At 39.7% G+C, this 17848-nt stretch overlaps 1 protein-coding gene across 1 annotated transcript; it reads right to left on the bottom strand.

Annotated features, from left to right (window-relative positions):
- Positions 1 to 4395: 4395 nt before the first annotated feature.
- Positions 4396 to 11354, bottom strand: mafk (v-maf avian musculoaponeurotic fibrosarcoma oncogene homolog K). The gene is given in 4 exon segments (XM_038703908.1): positions 4396 to 4830; positions 4912 to 4990; positions 11171 to 11232; positions 11235 to 11354. Coding segments are annotated over 4 exon segments (681 nt in total). The 5' UTR covers positions 11340 to 11354.
- Between the last annotated feature and the right edge of the window lie 6494 nt (positions 11355 to 17848).

Below are 17848 nucleotides of genomic sequence, written 5' to 3'. Positions count from 1 at the left end.
AGCAGACGTCTTTTTATAGGAATAATTTACCATACTTTAAATCAGAGCAGAAACAAATACAGATTTTATTTGTACATGAGGGTAGTTCATTGAGGAAAAAATGTAAATAAATGAATGTAAAATAATTTAGGTGTGGTTTTTTTTTTTTTAATAAAATTACACAATTCAATGAAATAAATATAAAATATATGAGCAGAGTAATGACAAGTTGTGAAGGGTACATACTCACTTTATGCTGCCTTATTACTGTCCTCGTCATTGACGGTCATTAAGCCTCAACATGTTACCACAAGAACAAGGAAATCTATTTCTGTAAAGTACAAAATTAACATAGAAACCGCTGCTGTTGATTTAATGTATTTCACCCACAACCATATCATCTATACATGTGCTCAATTCCTTCTATTAATACTAAAACTGACTTTCTACATGCCTAAAATTAAATACTGTAGCTTGTAGGGCTGGCTAAGCTTGTGTGTGTGTGTGAAAGCTTATTTAATCAAAGACATGTTTTCAGGAAGAACTTTTAAATTAATAACCTTGAATACCTAGTCAAGATATACAAGCAATGTCATTTCCATACATACATTTGCCTTTTTCATGGTTCATATAAAAATGTAAAATAACCACTGATATCTTAAACAGTTCCATTACAACTCCTTGGTAGAACAAGCTTCAGAAGAAAGGAGGCTGCTGAGTCCAAGGTTAGTAAACATCATGGTAGGTAATGTTTATGCCTCTTTTCAACCATAATCGTGTCTACATTTCTGTTAAACGCACCCTAAAATTATTTGAACTTGACTTTTAGCAGGTCTGCTTTTATTTTAGCAAAAAGGTGTCTTATAGAAAATATAATGTCTGGCATATATTTGCTTGTGGTAAGCTGACCTAAGAGCAACGTGTGTTTTGAGAGCATGAATGGACCTCTACTTGGTCACACTGGATGTTGGATTAACAACAAAGTACTTAATTCACCTGGAGAGAGGTTTGTCTTTTACATGCAACTGTACTGAAATATATCCTTTGACATTATGTTTTAGGGTGTGCTGCCATAATGCATCTACCTCAGATCCAAATACAGTAATAAGTGCTAAAATTTAACAAGGCTTTATTTTACAGCATTCTGTTTTGAAAGTTCACCACAAGAGGTCACTGTAATGTTTGTCAGAAAATGCTTGAAGCTGAATTGTCTTGTAAGATAATGTGCTTGAAATGACTTATGTAAACATGTAATGTGTATCTATATATTGTTCTAACTCAGTCTTGATTCAGGCTTAAAACAGACCTTAAACATAACAGGTGGAGAGTCTTAAGCAGCTTTGGAATTCTTTTCTGTTAAGGTTTCTTAGCATTAACATCATAATCATTGGGCAATTTTCAAACCAATGTGCTCTTGCATTGAGTTATGTGCAATTGTTGGTTGCCAATGTAAATGTCTGGCATAGATTTCTACCAAATTGATCCAGAAATTATGTAGAATGTGTTACCTTTGAATTCCTTTTGCATATATAGTTTGATTTCAAACCTCACTGAAGTACATTTTAATTTGTGGTGTTTGTTGACACTGCAATATTATAACAGATTTCCAAGTTATGGAGTAAAATATGATAGATGCACATGTGTTCTTTACTAACAATGTGAACCTGCAGTCATAATGTAATTTCCCTGTTTTTTAAACTGTCTTGACTGTGACAGATAATTAGCTGCAGCTACATGTAACCCTAGTCACGGTCTGTCCAATTTGTGAATTAGACAAATAGTGTAATAATGTGCTGAGGAAAAACTATTCATGGGGTATAAATACTCAAAGAAGACTGAAGTTATGAGAGCCGTTTTCTCATTGTATATGGGAATACAACTTTTTCAGAAAAAGGTCAGCATCAGCGTAATTAGACTTCAAAGAATGATTACATAATCACACCACTCCCAGGATAGTAAAATACATAAATATAGAAAAATATGTTTTTATATATACTGTATAAATATGCGTATATATATACACTGTGTGTGTGTGTGTGTGTGTGTATATATGTGTGTAATATATATATAAAAATACACATACACACACAATAATACACACACACACACAGTATATACATATAAAACTAAGTATCAGAAACAGAACATAGGATGAGTCAACATAGAAACAGTGAAAATACAAAATACGTGTAAGAACACAGCAATGCCCCTGCTTAAAATCACAGCAGGTTGTACAGCAGCAAAGTTCCCCATACTGTTCTTTGCAGCTATGGAACAGGGGAAGACCAGTCATGTCCTCTTAGCCAAGAGAAAATCCTGACATGAACGATCTCTATTGACTTCACTCCAAATTAGGAATGGATCCTCGGTAAGAACGGCTTGATTTCAAGTGAATTTCATATTTAAATATCTCAAAACGTACAACAGGAGGAAAGGTGTTTACTGCATGTAGTTGTCTTGACACCACTGTTTCTAGAGATAGGTGTCAGGAGTTCTCTTGCAGAAGAGTGTGTCAAAAGCAAGGTAAATAGCAACTGTTTAGAGTTACCAACACCAGCAGCAGCACTTCTCATGACCCAGCAGTAGGAATGATTTCTATTTGGACGGGGTTCTCAATGTAAAGTGACAACTGAGGCAGTGGGCGTTTTATCATTTTGGTAATCTGTAATATACAGGAAGTACGTTGAATTGCATTTCACTTGTTAGGACCTCTCTCATTATCACTGTATCCAATATGGATTACCTACCAAAGAGTGGCATATAAAGGAAAAAGACATCACCCAATCAGTGCTGCGGCATACATACTAGAGAGCATACCATCCTTGCATATACATTAGACTTGACCTTTCAGTAGGGGGTCACACACATTTAATCATTATGCAATAAAGCCCCAGTAACTTCAGAAATGCAAAAACAACTTCTCTCATCTTCTCCTATTCCAGGCACCAGTTGCCCTGTGAATTTTCTTTTATACGGTCTCTTAACAGTTTCCTTTTAAGTGCTATAATGATGGTCGATGTCAAATCTTCTGAGCATTTCAATTATGTGAAAAACAAGTATTCACCTCGTTTGCATTTCAAAAGAAGCAGAAATTGTGAGTGATTTCTCTAGTCAAAAGGCCACAAAGGTACAAAAAACAGAATCATTTGCAGCACCTGCCCAATACCCTCCAATGTCTTCAACAACGTAGCTAACTGTACTCAACATTTTTCAGCCCCACTGAGAAATTCAACAATTTCTCAAACAACATTCCCACAAGTCAAGTGTTCAATGGATGAGTTGCCAATCTGAACTAAAAAGGCACAAAGGGCCTTTTATAATATTTTACAACCAGAGTCGATGTAGTCTAGCAAAAGCTTGCATACAAATTCTGGCCTAATGGTTGAGTTTTAAACTTTTCAAACACAAATGAAAAGTCTTACTTAAAAACTGCCAAATTAGACTACCATCCACACAGTGCCTTTTCTGGAGTGCACCGACTGCTGTTCTCCAATATTCATTCCTAAATACTAAATAAGCTATTTGGCATGACTGACCACAGAATAAAAATTTGCCAATACAAAAATATAAGCACTAGCGTATCACGAGTAGAGCCCTTTAGCTAAACACTGGTCAATTATCAAACTGCATAATGCAGTGCTCTCCAAACAGGCCATAGAGAGCTATGTACAGGCAGGTTTTCACTCCAGCCAAACTCTACAACAGGTGTTTTTACTGCTTAGCACCTTCCAAAAGAGGAGAGAGCTAGTCAGTGAACACATCTGTGGTGTTTGGCTGGCTCTTAAAGGCAACTGGTTGGAGACCACTGGTAACTGTGGCTATGAAGAGGTGTCTACCTGACCTCAAAGCTGGAACGATAAATCCTCTGTGTTAAACTACATACACTATTCAATTCTACAAAGTATTGAATAATAATTTTGAAAGATCACTCATACATCCTTTTTAAGGCAACAGCTTCAAAGGCTCAATTTACATAGAGACAACTCTAAAAAATGTGATTTGGCATAGGCTTTACAAATAGCTTCACTATCACATACGGTATGTACTACCAAAATCTCATGTTTCATGCTTAACAGCATTAAGTGCCACAGTAAGGCATGTCATATACTTTTTCACACTGGAGTAAAGGCAAATCTCTATCAGTCATGGAAGAAGGGTCACAGAGGCAAAATACCCTGCCGGTGCTGGGGGTCGGGGAAGAGGGTTTGCACAGTGCACAGGCATTGTAGATTGTGTAAGAGACTGAAGGAGGGAGACATAGTTGTAAATGCAGCATAATATCACATCGAGCTTGCCATCCCATTCAATCCCTCAGTTTAACTACTGAGCGTCCTCTCAGTACAGGATGAGTGGATTCAGGCTGGGTCAGAACCAGGAAGGACCAGGCAGGAGGAGGAGAGCCCAGTCCTGTTAACACTAGGAGGGAGCTGAGAATGGGGTCGGGCTGGAGTTGTGGTTTGCAGACTTGACGATGGTGATGACGCTAGTGGTGGCCACCTTGCCCGGCGAGAGGGGCCCACGGGTCACAGTCCGGGCAAAACACTGCAGGGCCTCATACTTGGCTCGCAGGGCATCCAGCTCCAACCTCATGCTGGCATTCTCTCGGGCCAGCTTGTCCACCTCATGTTGCAGCTCTGACTTTTGTCTCTCCAGCTCCTCCTTCTGGGTGACGCGTTTGATGCGGCAGCTGGCAGCGTAGCCCCGGTTTTTCAGGGTCCGTCGTCGCTGCTTCAACCGCACAACGTCCTCCTTGGTCAGCCCACGAAGGTGCTGGTTGAGTTCCCGCACCGACATGGCCACCAACTCATCGTCGCTGAGCGCTGGGGCATTCTCGCCCACCTCCCTCTTGACCTGCAGGAGATGAGCAGTGGATGAAAAACAGCAACATGTCTGGATATTGACAAAGTCCAATGAAATACTTCTCACACCTACCTTTAAAGCTTTGCTCGTCTTGAAATGAGTCGTCATTCCCTGCATGCAGACAACTGGCCAGAATCTCACAGAAGACACACTGCGAAGAGAAAAACAAAATTGTGTAAGTACTTAAATTAAGTGAAACACAACATATCATGTCATTTATTAAGTACTGTACTTGAGTATGATTTGAAGATAATTTAACTTATTTCCTCTTTATACTTCTAAATATTGTACTTTTCAATCTCTTACATTCATCTGACAGCTTTAACTAGTTACACTTACAGATAAAAATTTAAAAAAAACATGATTCCTTGTTACAGACGATCCAACCAAAAGTGTATAATGTGATTTAAAAGAGCTCCCTTTTGACCACTTACATCTTCATGCATCACTAATAAGTCAATATAATTTGTAGTAATAAATCACTGATTGACGAGCCAGGTGCTGCATAATGAGTACTTTAACTTTTGATATTTTAAATACATATTTGCTGAGAATGCATCTGTATTTCTAATTGGATTTTAAAAACGGTAGTAAGTTACAAAGTAGTTTCAAATTGTGGTATTTTATACTTTAACTTGAGTAACAGATCTGAATACTTCTGCTACTAATGCATATTTTTGTATACTGCAGATAGTGAGTACATTATAATATTTGCACTCATTTCCATGGATTCACTTTAAAGAATCACAACAACATTCAAGGGTTACGTCATGTGTCAGTATTTGTGTTTGCATGTCAGAGCCACAGACCAGCAGAGGGCAGCCTGGCACCATTAAACACCAGCACTGGAGAGTGCCTATATTTACTTGTTAGGGAAGGAGGGAATTGACAATGTAGTTCACTAGACCAGGCAAGATTAGAAACAGGCAACCACTCTCCCTCAGTCTTCATAGAACTTTGCATTTAAGCTCTCGGCCTTAGCAATTTTGATGGGGCACTTTTGAGAAAAGCCTCTCTGTACTTATTACAGTGAGGCACATGCTTTCCAGGCTGCTGCCATGGCCAAAAAAAGGCGAGCCCGCTGAGCTGTGATCCTGTGAGAGGCACACATCCCCCCCGAGGCTCCATTTCAGGACTTGCGGACCAGCCTGACTACGAGTGCACTGTTCCATGCTCGACTGCTACCATGGAAACACCCTGCAAATGGGCGTGGGAGTGTGAGTCACATGGTCACCAAAAGGGTAAACAAGTCTCATTCATAACCGCAACATAGCCTATACATAGTATAAATAAGCAGCACTAACTTGTGCTGATAACTTAAAGGTATCCTGTGTTCACAATTCCTTAATTTCTTTTTATCCTGTTAACTTCCCCTAAATCCAGTCTTCTCTATTGTTTATGATTGTTTATTCCCCTAATCTCATGTCTCTGGGCCTAGAGGGACACAGCCAGTCCACACTACTCCGCCTCCTCATCAGACATTAAAACAGACCATCACATCAGCATAACATTTACAGTTATGGTGAACTTTACAGGGCAGTAGATACGCATGTGGAAAAATTCCTGGAGATAGTGTGTCACAGAGAAATAGTTTCCTTTATAGTCACTGATTTATTTTTGCTGAGAGACAATGTAGTCTATCGATTTAGGGCTGTGTCTCGCCAGTTGGATCCTCTTACACTGGGCTTTCCTGAGCTGCTCTATGCCCTTATTTAACTCTGGCAGATATATTTAGCCCACAGTGCTGACACAAATTTCTGCCAACTAAACAATTTAAGTGAGCACACGATAATTGATACCTCAGCAAGAGGGCAAATATTCTTTGCAGTCCCGTTAGCTGCAGGTTGCTTATACGGGTCTTTGCAACAGTTGATTTCCAATTCCTGACTCAAACAGCGCAGTCGACTTGAAAAACAACTTTACTGCTCTCTGTCTCTGATGGGACCTGAACAGTGGTCATTGTTCTTATAATAGCTTAAATTCAACATCACTGTCTACAGAATGTACTTTTGTGTTTTTGTCACAAACAGTTGAACCTCAAAGAATACTGACTTTGAAAAGAAACAGATTAGAAATACATGTACAGCTCAAACCCAGAGTCTCATAAGATTTGGAGAACATCTGCTGCTCTCTCGGATTAATTTTGCAAAACGCACAGAAAATAATTGAATAATTGAGATGTTAGAAGCATTAAATAAAGATGAACTAAAATACAACATTCCTCAGCAACAAGTTGGCCTGAATGGCCTTATTTAAGTGGTATTGCATCAGAGGGGGTCCCTGGGTATACTCCTTGCAAAGATCATGGAAAAGTTGGTGTGGGGCCTCTCTCTCATCATACAAGGTCTCCAACTTGAACCAAAAGGGCAGGCTGTTTCCCTGAAATTCTTTAGGCATGTGCATATGTTTTTGCAACTCGCAGAGGGACAAGGTTTTTCTGATCAAGATAGCAAAGCTTCCTCAGGAGAAAAAAAACAAATTACATTACACAGCCAAATCCACTCTTCATGATTTAGCCACACAGACGAGACAGCCGTATTTCACAACCAACCATGGCTTCTCGCTGTAGCCAAGAAAACAACTCATGCTAGGCTTTTCATAACAGTAAGAAAAATAGGCTGGGAAAACGCCTCAAAGAAAATCCACAGATGGCGGGTAAAGAACAAAACCACATTCCTGAGTGAACACACATGTGCAAACCCTCACATGCACAATGCAGGCACATCTTTACTGGAGAGGGAACATTCAGTCTGAATATGTCCTGCAATGCACTCTGCCATAGGGGTGGAGTTTAGACATTCCCAATTGTAAAACAACGGCTGCAAAATTCACAAAATGTCTGGAATTCAGAAGTGTCTCGCATCTTTCACTTGCCCAAACAAATCAAAGGCAGCCTGTTTGCACATGTGTGGTAGTCAGGGGTCTACTGCCTTCCCTTGTACGGCCTATGTTTCATTTTACCTTCCCAACTTCCTCAAACAGATTATAATGTTTAATCCTCTGATTGCTAATAGCCAAGAATGTACTTTTCTCTCAACAATGTTATCACTAATTTATGACAGAGTGTCACAACAATGGTTGGAGCCAGGGGATGACATGAGTGTAACTCCTTAACTAGATGTCCATTACAAACATTCTACACACATTTCATGGCTAAGTTTGTTTGTTATGCCAGTGTCTTATTTGATGTGGAAAGCAGAATGTTTTCTGATAAACATCTGGTAATCTGTTCTTTGGGTGTACACCATTGCTTTGAAGATGAACTGACCCTTTCAAGACTATTGTTGAGAATGCTTAAAAACAACAGAACCAGGCAGACTTTTTTTTAAGAGCTAAGCAGCTCCTAAAGAGAAAATTCATGAAATACTATGCTAAATCTATATTTGAGATAAAGTCTGTTTTAAAACCCATGTACCATTTGTTCACTGCTGCCAAATGTTTGTTTTTAAAGTCTTGCATCTGGTCAAGTTCAAGGCTGCCCTTCAGTTACAGCAGGTAACCGTCTCCCAAAATAAACAGCATATCAAAGACTTACGCGCTCATGCTCCAGTGATAAATGTAGAGTTGGTTTGTCTGGACTCTGTTTTTCTTCTCTTTAAATTTTAATTTGGGAGTAAGTAAAGCAGAATCCAGACTTGTTGCTGCCCTTGACAGCCTGATACACTCCTCTGAGAAAGCTTCTCTTGCATTTTTCTCAGAGGGGTGGGGAGATTTCTGTGCAGACTGGTACGCCCGACACTCTGCTCTTTCTCCAGCGCAGCACATTTGGTGGGATATTATGTGAAGGAAATGGAGAGCATAGCTGAGCAGTGAGTCATGCTGTTTACTGTTAAAAGCGACGACCAGCGGCAGGGAATCACACCCTCCCGATCTGACGTTTCCTGGAAAATCCCGATGTTTCACAGGGAGGAAGGAAAAGTACAGAGAACCTTTGGAAATGGCTGGCAACTGCTGAAACTTTTGTGTGGAAAAGGAGGAGAACTCGCTGAATATCTGAGCAAAGATCTTCTCCCAAACAAGGACAATGGGATTTATATAAATAACAAGGACATACCTGCCCCACGTTTCATCACATCTCTCATTTTCCAACACAAGATACCAAAACAAAGCAAGGCTCTTTAGTAATATACTGCCAATAATCTGTACTATCCAGATTTTAATGCTTCTCTGAACAGTTAGCTGAGGCACTGACATAAGGACAAACAGGATGTGACAGGAACGCATACATTTTGAATGTTGTGGAGCTTTAAAATGGTTGTTTGTGTTGCCGCGAACATGCAATTTGAGTCACAGTGGAATCAGGAAGTTGCCCAGGAAAAAGATAAACAACTAATTCACCAAGTCAGCACCACTGAGAACCAGCAAGGAATTCCCAATGACACACACACACACAAAAAGAGTAAACTTGACACTCTGACCCTAATGAGGTAAAAGGCAGCTGGTTGAGATCCAGTCATTCTGACAGAAAAAGCAGGAACAGGCAGGATGCAAATCACTGTGGGTGGCAGAGTGAGCCGTCTCAGACACTATATCTGTCAGGGAGTCACTTTTGGACGAATGCACCACAGGCCTGTTCACACATTCATCTGTTATTGCCTGTATACACTCTGTTTGGCATGTTCAGCTGTGGATAAAATCGCTGGCTTCCAAAGTCAATAATCAAAACTACATCTTTTTTTCTTCCCCCAGTAAGAGGAGCAAAACATCATAGCGAACGTGCTCCCTGTGAGTCATCGCATCACCAACCACAGCTATTTCACTTTCACAACACTCCACCACCAAAAATGTTTTGCTTTTTGCGTCGCTTTCATCCATCACCAAGGCCCAGCAAAAAGAGAAATCATATATGTATTGGGTGATAATTAAACTACAGCATATCCTATGTTTTCATGGTGAATTTCTCCTATGTGGCTTGTCATGGTGGTGGTAAAATGAGTCAGCTGCTGTTACTTCTCCATCCAAAGAAGACCTCATCTCTTGGGTGATTGAACCACATGTTAACCTCATGACAGAGGAGTGCACCCTCTCCCATTGCGTCTCTGAAAGCAGTAGACACCGGTGCACCCACCAGAAACAACAGTGAATCAGAAAAGCCTCTCAGGCACAAACCTGCGATCATCAAAATGAAACTAGACAAATATTTTCCATATATTAATCAAAATGGCCTCACAAGTCTACGTTATTCAATAAAATACAATGGCCAGACTAGAATGTGGACAGTCAAGCAGTATTATTGTGCAATTATTAGGTTAGTATTTAAAAAACATTCCTTATCTTTACCCAGGGAATACAGATGTATGTAGACCTGGAATTACAGCTAAACAGAGAAGATAAGATAAAGCCTTTTCTTCTTCCATAGTGATTCATGCTTTGTGGAAATGCGCCTCCTCCTGCTGCTCAGTTTGTTTCTCCAGTCAGCCCTGGTGGTCTAACTTCACGTTGTGCCCTTTGTCCCACATGTGGAAAATGCAGACCACGTGTTGTTTCCAATGTCAAAAGTAGGCTGGTATTTTGTATTATAGCAGCCTCTTATAAAGCCCACGTTGAAATGCACAAGAGCGCCACTATTAAAAGAACGTGAAATTAGTTGATAGCCTATGAATTAGTTTGAACAGGACAGTCAGTCAATTTATTTCACTTCATTCCCCCCCTCAAAAGCCCATACCAGTGACAGACACTAGACTATCAATAAACAAACCCTGACAAACAAAAAACACTATTTATTTCTTATAATTTTGGTTCTGTGGCGCACACTGATCCTATAGCATATGGGCATTTTGTAACATTAACCTAATTTTAACAACATTGAGTAGCATTAGTCAATAACTAGGCTTACTTTGTCAAAATACTGTTTTATTTCTATATCTGATATTTCTTGCGGTTTCTGTGCTTGTTATAGACATTGTCAAATGTATTCATATGTTTAAAAAGGGGATAGCCTTAAAGATTTCACAAGTAAACTACATAAATTATTTTATTTAGATTACCAGGCTTAAATTCGTCAAAAAATAAAATAAGCAATTATTCCAAATGATGTTTTACTTTTTTGCCTATGTACCCCCCGCCACTTCATACACTAAGCCCTCGCCACTGTCTGGGCATTGTGTTAACTGTTATGTTACTCCAACACAACACGTGTCCACGCGACTGAAACAATCTACAAAGTCAACATCAGCCGGGATCAAAACCTATCTTACATGACTGGCCAGTGTGGCCGACATGTCTGTCTGCATGTGCCGATATGTCACTGCCGTCACAACTTGAGAAATGTAAAGAGGAATGTCAAACTATCTATTCCCAAATAAAAACAAAAAAAACCCAACAACCTCACCTCTGTGGACGCGGAGATCTGTGAACAGGAATGCGTAAAATCTGGCGGAGTAGGTTTCCGAAACAGGCGACGGGGTAACTTGACGCAGTTGGTTTAAAGCGTTGAGCAGCCGGGCAGCGTTGTATCCTCGTACTAAATTAACTACAAAACAACAACAATGTACCAACATTCCACGCTCTGCTTCCGCAAGCACTCACGTCACCGATTCCTCGTGACCGCCCCCTCCATTCATGAAAATAACTTTCTGCTGACGTCAGTCTGGGAAGGGGGGGCGCGGGGGGGAGGCCAGAAATAGAAGATAGATAGGCCTACTGCTGGCGGCTGCTTTTGCTTACTTTACAAAACTAATCCGTACAAAGTGAGCCATTGTTGCCAATATTAGCCGAAAACAGAGAAGGAAAAAGTCACTTTTAAGTTTCAAAAGGTGGTCCTGGACTTGTTGTTCTCACTCAGTCTGCTGACTCCCACTCCCATAAGGAGACTCTTTTGGAGGTCTATACTACAAGGTATTCAGAAATGTGCTTTAACTGAGAGAAAACAGCGACCTCCTCCTCCCTCCGTCTGACTCAGGAGCAGCAGTTGCATTCCAAGTCCTGAGGAAAGTATGTGGTGTAGTAAGTAGCCCAGCAGTCAGGATTTCTCTTCTTTTAACTGCGGGGCTGCCAGTAATGTCACAGGTTATTCTGGGTAATTAAGTACTGAATGCAAATATATTAAGTCAGTAGCCTTTTAAGGGCTGCACTCTTATGGGTTTCCCTGTTCATTTATCTGATATAAGAAGACCTCAGCTTTGAGGTTGCCTCGGAGTATGGTCCCTGTTAAAAACAGATGCAGTGTGTTTACACCATAAACAGTGTGGGCTTCGCGGTTCAAAGGAGGCCAGAAAGACGAGGAAAATGCACTTTCACATTTGTTTCTGCTGACTGGACCAACATGGCTTGGAGCAAAGTTTCGAAGACTTAAATGATGCTGTGAAATACCTACTGTATGAGTTCCTTGCAGGATAAACTGGTAAATGGAAATCACTTTATATCATAGCTTTAACAGGTAATAATATTGTCAAACATTGACATATGTTGAGAGTATATGTGCAAAAGTGTGAAACGCATTTAAAACTAGAATGGCATTTCCTTAAGAAAATGCATGTGAGAGCTGCCAGCTATTTTTTGCGATTGCTACCGCTGTCGGAGCAATGTGCGGCTCCATCAGCTAAGAGACTCAATGATGTGCTGCACACTTGTTCAGCAAACATATGTGTTAAGTTTGGCCCCCTTTTCGTTAACATGCTGTGAGCAGGGTTTTGTCCATCAATGTCTGAATCCGGAGCAAGAGCAAGACCTCCACCACCGGACTAAGATACACTGTGAAGGAAAGGTTCTACCAAGTTTTGTCCTACCAAGTTTGTAGGACAAACGGTACAAGACTAGTTAGATGCCAAAAAACGGTGGAATAAATAATAATAATAATAATAAAGTGTGAGAGCTGCAGCACACTTAAAGTTTAGATCAGCATCCTACACGCATGGGAAAGAAGAACATCTGGATCTGGAGCCTGTGTGGCAGAAATTCTGAAATTAAATATGGAATCTGGTTAGTTTTATGACATATGTATGATATATGGCTATAAAGTTCATTTATTTATGTCAGCTGATTTGCGCATACAAGATTTATACGGACAAAATGTCCTCCTTTTAAAAGTATGGATTGACAGAAAACTCCCATTTGCCAGATATACTGTCCAGACAAACATCAGCTTGAATTTAGTCGTCATACGACTTGTGGTTTGAACTTTTAATTGCCCAGGCCAAAAGGAGCTTCATTATTGAATCATTTTTGTTCCGTGGTGGTTTCTGTTTACTGGTGTTATATTTAGCACACAGTGACAAAAGAGGAACAGAGAGACACACTAATAAAAGGCGCACACACATTGTCTCAGATGCATGATGCGATTTTGACCTTTAGATAAAATGTGACTAGTAGATGACGAGTTGATACGTGATAAATGTTGGATTCGATTTTTCTAGTTTGACTGTTGAGGGCAAAAGAACCTTTGTGACGACTGTACAGACGTCTCTCTGTTGATTGGAAGCTTTACTTTGAGTGTTTTTCCAAATGTGACGAGAAACACTGAATATTGATTCTTCTGTGTCACAAGTGGGGGTCTCCCATGTAAAAAAAAAAAAAAAAAACCCCACAAAGACTTGCTTCCAGTGAACCCTGCTAATTCCTGAGAATTCATCTCTTACAGGTTTTGTGCCAGATAGCCAGATAAACAGGCCAGCATAGGCTTAGGTTACATCATAGGTCATAGTTTGCGGTTTGTGACTCAACTGATCAACTCTGAATCCCATGTGGAATCATTTACTTACTAGAGAGGGTGGACTATTGCATCATCTGCAGGGGAGCATGTTTCAAATCAAAAGTAAACTGGCTTTGTTTTCTGGTTAGCACGATGTTCACCACAAACAACAACACATCATTTCCTTGTAACGCCTTCCTCTAATAAGTTGAGCACCCTTTGCTGAACCAGTTCTCGTTTACTTCTGTATTTTCTAGATAAAATAAAACATTTAAGTGCCCAAATATTTCCATTTTATGTTTCTTTATTTTTCTACTGCACTACATTTTAGACAAATGTTATAACTTCTACTCTGCTATTTATTTGATAACTTTAGTTACTAGTTACTTTGCAGATTGAGTTTGTTAATACAAAATCTAAATCAACAAATACATTATGATGTATTGTTATGGATTAAATATATTAACTTTTACCAGCATATTACCAGCTAATATTTGTGCACTTTTGCTTAAAGGATAATTTTGGTAGTTTGGGGGCCATATAGTAGGGCTATATTTTCACAAAAAGTAGGTACAAAAAGTGTTGCATGCAGAAGATGGCTTCAGTGTAGGCTATTCCTTTGTGAGAAGCGAGTTGTTGAAGGAAGATGACGGTGGAGTCAAGAGTTAAAGAGAGGAGTTTGTTGTGTTGGAGTAACGATAGGAAATAAAGTCTTGCTAATAGTCTCTATGTACAAAACAAACTCCTCTCCCTTGTTTCTGCTGTCGTCTTTCTGCAACAACTCGCCTCTAACGGGATTTCAGAGCGAGTAATCCTTGAGCGAGACGTCTGTTTCTAGCTAAAACAAGGGGTGTCACCGGGAGTTAGTCATAGGGATCCTTTCCATGATGTTGTTTGACACCTCGTATAACAGTGTGAGCCTGTCGGTGGCAAAAAGAAGCACTTTTTCTGGACGTAGTTTTGATGGGCACAATTGCCCCGTAGGGATACATTGCAGGCCCTGTGGCCAGCTCGCGGCTGCCGACTGAAGCCGTCTACTGTATGGACTTCAAAACATTTTGTACCTAGTTATTTGTGTGTGTGTGTGAATATAGGACCCAGGTTTAAAAATACCAAAATGATCCTTTAAGCAAGATTTTAGAATACTGTTTCCACTGCTGATTAGATAAGAGATGAGAAGAAATGGAATCAGACGGGATTTCATTCATTTAGAATTGATGCAAGATTGGATGAGATTTTTGTTTACATTATCTTAGATCAGAGGTGAGTTTGGATTTGATGGGATTAGATAACACTAGATTAGAATAGAGGTGAGAATACATGAGAGGGGTTGAGATTATATGACATTATAGATCAGATGAGAATAAATGAGAAGTGATGAAATTTGAAATGTGATGAGTGGAGATTACATATATTAGAATAGCAAAAGAGATGGGATGTGATTAAATGAAATGAGTTTAGACAGGGTTTCATTAGATTTGAATAGAGAATAAATTAGATGAAATTGAATTACATTTCATTAGAGGTGAAATGGTGTGAGTTTAGATTACATTACATTAAATTAGAGTTGTCTGTACATTAAAGTAGATTACAGTGCAGAAAATAAACAATAGAAACAAACAATAAAATAGGAACAAGACTATTGAACTGATATACTGTCTCTATGTCGTCCGTTTCCTGCAGAATCTTCCAGCAGTCAACAAAAAGAAAGAAAAAGTCTCTGCAGGACCAACACTGATATTATAGATCAGTCATACATCCAGCTGCCACTCCACCAAAGATGTGTCCAAAGATGACCTGAATACACCCATTGTGTCCAACAAAACAAAAACAGCGGACCATGTGCAGCAGATTTGTTGGGGGGTTGTCAGTCACCATGCTGTGGGTTCTTACAGGCAGGTTTTTGATTACAGGAAGTAACATTGAGTCACTAACCTTGCTTCTTTCTGACTCAGACCGTTGAACTCAGAAATCTGATCTGGCACAAAGAGGCTCCCTGTTGTACTGGGATTTTTTCCCCTTCTTCTTTACAAATGCTCCAAATTATCAGTGAGTAAAAAGACTGATTTTGACCATACATATGTTTTTAAACTGAAGTAATACCATTACCAATTAGCCAAATAAATCACTCTGGGCAAAAACTTAATTAAACTTAAATAATGAATCACATTCACTTCCTCCAACTGTTTTGTTCAGGAATATCTAACTGAGAATGCCTGAGACATGAGACAGCCGCCTCTGGCACAGTTTGGACTGTATGTAATTTCAGAAGTAAAAGAATTGTTTTGCAGATTTGTAGACTTCCCATCTGACGCTAGATTTTATTTGGAACATTGACTTCACATTCCACTGACTTCACCAAAATGTGTTTCATATGAAAACACTTTACGTAAGCAGCTGGCCGGTTAGAGCTGCATGGTGAGGTTACAGTAGTAGTGATGGCAGCAGCTGGAGTGTGGTGGTGGTGGACTGTTTACAGCCTAATATTCACCACAGTTCTGAAATATGCTCCTATGACTTCACCATACTGAAAACTATTTATTACCAAAATAAAAGTTTGGAATTTTGAGGACTAGAAGGAAGAATAGAGCATCTTTTAAACATAGTAGTTGAGAGTTAACTTTTTCTATACTTGATAGAGATTAGCAGTGTTTGAGGAAAGAACAAAGTGCTGCTGCAGACCATGGGTGGGACTAAATATGGGCATTATTAACGGTGGTAAAGCTTTGATGCTCTGACGCTGTTTTCCTCAAGACATGAACGTTTTTAAAGACTGAAAACAGCTGTGGGGATGAAAAATAGCACACTGTGATTTCTCAGAAGATCTTGCATCTATGTAGCTCTAAAGTCTGACTCATCATATGGCTCTTAGTTTTAGCTTTCTTGATGACTAAAGGCTGAAAAAATCTGGATCTTGTTTCCTTTCAGATTTGTTCTGACGGTGTACTTTGTGACTGCTGTGCTGCTGAATGCAGTTTCAATGCTTTATGTTATGTGTATTGAAATGTGGAGCGTTATTTTGTCTTGGTGCTGCTGATCCTTTCATGTGTGTGGTCCTTGATAAAGTCATCACACAATGCAGTTAATTTATCATGTCTGATTATTCTGTTTAGATTGAAGTCTTGTTTTGTTTTCATCAATGGTTATTTAACATACATGATAAAAATCCTACTTTGATAAGATAGAACCCCGTACAATGACAAATTTTACCATCTGAATGCAGTAAAACGGAGACTGCTGCCGCCTTGTGTTACATTAGTGGTATTTAAAGGAAGCACAGTAAAAGCAAGTATTTGCTTTTCAATGCAAGAAAGTAAATCTAGTGTACGTCAACTAATATGAAAAAAAGAGATATGTATAAATATAACAAAAATGAGATATCTTTGTCAAAGTTTGCCTTCATGTATAATCAAGCTTCTCTTCTTTTGGTAGTTTAATTTTGTCCAACAGGAAAACAGCTAATGATTCATCCTTACACTGACCTAAAGGATTATTAGGAACACCTGTTCAATTTCTCATTAATGAAATTATCTAATCAACCAATCACATAGCAGTTGCTTCAATGCATTTAGGGGTGTGGTCCTGGTCACAACAATCTCCTGAACTCCAAACTGAATGTCAGAATGGGAAAGAAAGGTGATTTAAGCAATTTTGAGCGTGGCATGGTTGTTGGTACCAGACGGGCCGGTCTGAGTATTTCATAATCTGCTCAGTTATTGGGATTTTCACGCACAACCATTTCTAGGGTTTACAAAGAATGGTGTGAAAAGGGAAAAACATCCAGTATGTGGCAGTCCTGTGGGCGAAAATGCCTTGTTGATGCTAGAGGTCAGAGGAGAATGGGCCGACTGATTCAAGCTGATAGAAGAGCAACTTTGACTGAAATAAACACTCGTTACAACCGAGGTATGCAGCAAAGCATTTGTGAAGCCGCAACACGCACAACCTTGAGGCGGATGACCCCACCGGGTACCACTCATCTCCACTACAAATAGGAAAAAGAGGCTACAATTTGCAAGAGCTCACCAAAATTGGACAGTTGAAGACTGGAAAAATGTTGCCTGGTCTGATGAGTCTCAATTTCTGTTGAGACATTCAGATGGTAGAGTCAGAATTTGGCGTAAACAGAATGAGAACATGGATCCATCATGCCTTGTTACCACTGTGCAGGCTGGTGGTGGTGGTGTAATGGTGTGGGGGATGTTTTCTTGGCACACTTTAGGCCCCTTAGTGCCAATTGGGCGTTGTTTAAATGCCACGGCCTACCTGAGCATTGTTTCTGACCATGTCCATCTCTTTATGGCCACCATGTACCCATCCTCTGATGGCTACTTCCAGCAGGATAATGCACCATGTCACAAAGCTTGAATCATTTCAAAT

Source organism: Micropterus salmoides, unplaced genomic scaffold, assembly GCF_014851395.1.
Source record: "Micropterus salmoides isolate LMB-PRFRI ecotype aquatic unplaced genomic scaffold, ASM1485139v1 Ms_hic_scaffold_10, whole genome shotgun sequence".
Classification (NCBI taxonomy): domain Eukaryota; kingdom Metazoa; phylum Chordata; class Actinopteri; order Centrarchiformes; family Centrarchidae; genus Micropterus; species Micropterus salmoides.
This window is presented reverse-complemented; position numbering and strand designations above follow the sequence as displayed.